The sequence below is a fragment of the Falco punctatus genome (genome assembly GCF_963210335.1).
Source record: "Falco punctatus genome assembly, chromosome: 12".
NCBI lineage: Eukaryota > Metazoa > Chordata > Aves > Falconiformes > Falconidae > Falco > Falco punctatus.
In genome coordinates, this window is record NC_137592.1 from 122,961 (window position 1) to 127,782 (window position 4,822).

General features: G+C 51.4%; 1 protein-coding gene across 1 annotated transcript; it reads right to left on the reverse strand.

The window, feature by feature from the left end:
- Positions 1 to 1,843: 1,843 nt before the first annotated feature.
- LOC308072175 (uncharacterized protein) lies at positions 1,844 to 4,022 on the reverse strand (the record flags this gene model as incomplete). The annotated part of the gene is made up of 3 exons (XM_080408686.1): positions 1,844 to 2,906; positions 3,773 to 3,974; positions 4,018 to 4,022. The coding sequence occupies 3 exons, from the start codon at positions 4,020 to 4,022 to the stop codon at positions 1,860 to 1,862; spliced, it is 1,254 nt and encodes a 417-aa protein (XP_080264812.1). The 3' UTR covers positions 1,844 to 1,859.
- Between the last annotated feature and the right edge of the window lie 800 nt (positions 4,023 to 4,822).

Genomic DNA, 4,822 nt, shown 5'->3' on the forward strand with positions numbered 1-4,822 from the left:
GGTGACAAAATGTTGCAAACACACCCCATGCACAACTCCACCGGGGAAGGTGCCAGAAAGGAATTCTCTGGTAGTTTTTACATTGCTCCGCTAGGTAGCTGAAAGACACCACAAAAGTTGTTCTACCTGCTTTCTGGGCTGAGATGGGGAATCGCTGACTTTTGGAGTCGGCTGGTGACAAAACGTTCCAAACACACCCCATGCACAACTCCCCCGGGGAAGGTGCCAGAAAGGAGTTCTCTTGGTAGTTTTTACACTGCCGCGGTAGCCAGATGAAAGACACCACAAAAGTGGTTCTACCTGCTTTCTGGGCTGAGATGGGGAATCGCTGACTTTTGGAGTCGGCTGGTGACAAAATGTTCCAAAGACACCCCATGCACAACTCCACCGGGGAAGGTGCCAGAAAGGAGTTCTGTTGCTTGTTCTTACACTGCCCCGGTAGCCAGATGAAAGACACCACAAAAGTAGTTCTACCTGCTTTCTGGGCTGAGATGGGGAATCGCTGACTTTTGGAGTCGGCTGGTGACAAAATGTTCCAAAGACACCCCATGCACAACTCCCCCGGGGAAGGTGCCAGAAAGGAGTTCTGTTGCTTGTTCTTACACTGCCCCGGTAGCCAGATGAAAGACACCACAAAAGTAGTTCTACCTGCTTTCTGGGCTGAGATGGGGAATCGCTGACTTTTGGAGTCAGCTGGTGACAAAATGTTCCAAAGACACCCCATGCACAACTCCCCCGGGGAAGGTGCCATAAAGGAGTTCTGTTGGCAGTTCTTACACTGCCCCGGTAGCCAGATGAAAGACACCACAAAAGTGGTTCTACCTGCTTTCTGGGCTGAGATGGGGAATCGCTGACTTTTGGAGTCGGCTGGTGACAAAATGTTCCAAAGACAACCCATGCACAACTCCCCCGGGGAAGGTGCCAGAAAGGAGTTCTGTTGGTAGTTCGTACACTGCCACGGTAGCCAGATGAAAGACACCACAAAAGTGGTTCTACCTGCTTTCTGGGCTGAGATGGGGAATCGCTGACTTTTGGAGTCGGCTGGTGACAAAATGTTCCAAACACACCCCATGCACAACTCCCCCGGGGAAGGTGCCAGCAAGGAGTTCTGTTGCTTGTTCTTACACTACCCCGGTAGCCAGATGAAAGACACCACAAAAGTAGTTCTACCTGCTTTCTGGGCTGAGATGGGGAATCGCTGACTTTTGGAGTCGGCTGGTGACAAAATGTTCCAAACACACCCCATGCACAACTCCACCGGGGAAGGTGCCAGAAAGGAGTTCTCTGGTAGTTTTTACATTGCTTCGCTAGGCAGCTGAAGGACACCACAAAAGTTGTTCTACCGGCTTTCTGGGCTGAGATGAGGAACCGCTGACTTTTGGAGTCGGCCGGTGACAAAACGTTCCAAACACACCCCATGCACAACTCCACCGGGGAAGGTGCCAGCAAGGAGTTCTCTGGTAGTTTCTACATTGCCCCGCTAGGTAGCTGAAGACACCACAAAAGTTGTTCTACCTGCTTTCTGGGCTGAGATGGGCAATCGCTGTCTTTTGGAGTCGGCTGGTGACAAAATGTTCCAAACACACCCCATGCACAACTCCACCGGGGAAGGTGCCATAAAGGAGTTCTTTTGGCAGTTCTTACACTGCCCCGGTAGCCAGATGAAAGACACCACAAAAGTGGTTCTACCTGCTTTCTGGGCTGAGATGGGGAATCGCTGACTTATGGAGTCGGCTGGTGACAAAATGTTCCAAAGACACCCCATGCACAACTCTCCCGGGGAAGGTGCCAGAAAGGAGTTCTGTTGGTAGTTCTGACACTGCCCCGGTAGCCAGATGAAAGACACCACAAAAGTGGTTCTACCTGCTTTCTGGGCTGAGATGGGGAATCGCTGACTTTTGGGGTCGGCTGGTGACAAAATGTTGCAAACACACCCCATGCACAACTCCACCGGGGAAGGTGCCAGAAAGGAATTCTCTGGTAGTTTTTACATTGCTCCGATAGGTAGCTGAAAGACACCACAAAAGTTGTTCTACCTGCTTTCTGGGCTGAGATGGGGAACCGCTGACTTTTGGAGTCGGCTGGTGACAAAACGTTCCAAACACACCCCATGCACAACTCCACCGGGGAAGGTGCCAGAAAGGAGTTCTCTTGGTAGTTTTTACACTGCCACGGTAGCCAGATGAAAGACACCACAAAAGTGGTTCTACCTGCTTTCTGGTCTGAGATGGGGAATCGCTGACTTTTGGAGTCGGCTGGTGACAAAATGTTCCAAAGACACCCCATGCACAACTCCACCGGGGAAGGTGCCAGAAAGGAGTTCTGTTGCTTGTTCTTACACTGCCCCGGTAGCCAGATGAAAGACACCACAAAAGTAGTTCTACCTGCTTTCTGGGCTGAGATGGGGAATCGCTGACTTTTGGAGTCGGCTGGTGACAAAATGTTCCAAACACACCCCATGCACAACTCCACCGGGGAAGGTGCCATAGAGGAGTTCTGTTGGTTGTTCTTACACTGCCCCGGTAGCCAGATGAAAGACACCACAAAAGTGCTTCTACCTGCTTTCTGGGCTGAGATGGGGAATCGCTGACTTTTGGAGTCGGCTGGTGACAAAATGTTCCAAAGACACCCCATGCACAACTCCACCGGGGAAGGTGCCAGAAAGGAGTTCTGTTGGCAGTTCTTACACTGCCCCGGTAGCCAGATGAAAGACACCACAAAAGTGGTTCTACCTGCTTTCTGGGCTGAGATGGGGAATCGCTGACTTTTGGGGTCGGCTGGTGACAAAATGTTGCAAACACACCCCATGCACAACTCCACCGGGGAAGGTGCCAGAAAGGAGTTCTCTTGGTAGTTTTTAGACTGCCACGGTAGCCAGATGAAAGACACCACAAAAGTGGTTCTACCTGCTTTGTGGGCTGAGATGGGGAATCGCTGACTTTTGGAGTCGGCTGGTGACAAAATGTTCCAAAGACACCCCATGCACAACTCCACCGGGGAAGGTGCCAGAAAGGAGTTCTGTTGCTTGTTCTTACACTGCCCCGGTAGCCAGATGAAAGACACCACAAAAGTGGTTCTACCTGCTTTCTGGGCTGAGATGAGGAACCGCTGACTTTTGGAGTCGGCTGGCGACAAAATGTTGCAAACACACCCCATGCACAACTCCACCGGGGATAGTGCCAGAAAGGAGTTCTGTTGGTAGTTCTTACACTGCCCCGGTAGCCAGATGAAAGACACCACAAAAGTTGTTCTACCTGCTTTCTGGGCTGAGATGGGCAATCGCTGACTTTTGGAGTCCGCTGATGACAAAATGTTCCAAAGACACCCCATGCACAACTCCCCCGGGGAAGGTGCCAGAAAGGAGTTCTGTTGGTAGTTCTTACACTGCCCCGGTAGCCAGATGAAAGACACCACAAAAGTGGTTCTGCCTGCTTTCTGGGCTGAGATGGGGAATCGCTGTCTTTTGGAGTCGGCTGGTGACAAAATGTTCAAAGACACCCCATGCACAACTCCACCGGGGAAGGTGCCAGAAAGGAGTTCTCTGGTAGTTTTTACATTGCTCCGCTAGGCAGCTGAAGGACACCACAAAAGTTGTTCTACCGGCTTTCTGGGCTGAGATGAGGAACCGCTGACTTTTGGAGTCGGCCGGTGACAAAACGTTCCAAACACACCCCATGCACAACTCCACCGGGGAAGGTGCCAGCAAGGAGTTCTCTGGTAGTTTCTACATTGCCCCGCTAGGTAGCTGAAGACACCACAAAAGTTGTTCTACCTGCTTTCTGGGCTGAGATGGGGAATCGCTGACTTTTGGAGTCGGCTGGTGACAAAATGTTCCAAACACACCCCATGCACAACTCCCCCGGGGAAGGTGCCATAAAGGAGTTCTGTTGGCAGTTCTTACACTGCCCCGGTAGCCAGATGAAAGACACCACAAAAGTGGTTCTACCTGCTTTCTGAGCTGAGATGGGGAATCGCTGACTTATGGAGTCGGCTGGTGACAAAATGTTCCAAAGACACCCCATGCACAACTCCCCCGGGGAAGGTGCCAGAAAGGAGTTCTGTTGGTAGTTCTTACACTGCCCCGGTAGCCAGATGAAAGACACCACAAAAGTAGTTCTACCTGCTTTCTGGGCTGAGATGGGGAATCGCTGACTTTTGGAGTCGGCTGGTGACAAAATGATCCAAACACACCCCATGCACAACTCCACCGGGGAAGGTGCCAGAAAGGAGTTCTGTTGGCAGTTCTTACACTGCCCCGGTAGCCAGATGAAAGACACCACAAAAGTGGTTCTACCTGCTTTCTGGGCTGAGATGGGGAATCGCTGACTTTTGGACTCGGCTGGTGACAAAATGTTCCAAAGACACCCCATGCACAACTCCACCGGGGAAGGTGCCAGAAAGGAATTCTCTGGTAGTTTTTACATTGCTCCGCTAGGTAGCTGAAAGACACCACAAAAGTTGTTCTACCTGCTTTCTGAGCTGAGATGGGGAACCGCTGAATTTTGGAGTCGGCTGGTGACAAAACGTTCCAAACACCCCCCATGCACATCTCCACCTGGGAAGGTGCCAGCAAGGAGATCTCTGGTAATTTTACATTGCTCCGCTAGGTAGCTGAAAGACACCACAAAAGTGGTTCTACCTGCTTTCTGGGCTGAGATGGGGAATCGCTGACTTTTGGAGTCGGCTGGTGACAAAATGTTGCAAACACACCGCATGCACAACTCCACCGGGGAAGGTGCCAGCAAGGAGTTCTCTGGTAGTTTTTACATTGCTCCGCTAGGCAGCTGAAAGACACCACGAGTGTGAGTGTTAGTGTGAGTGT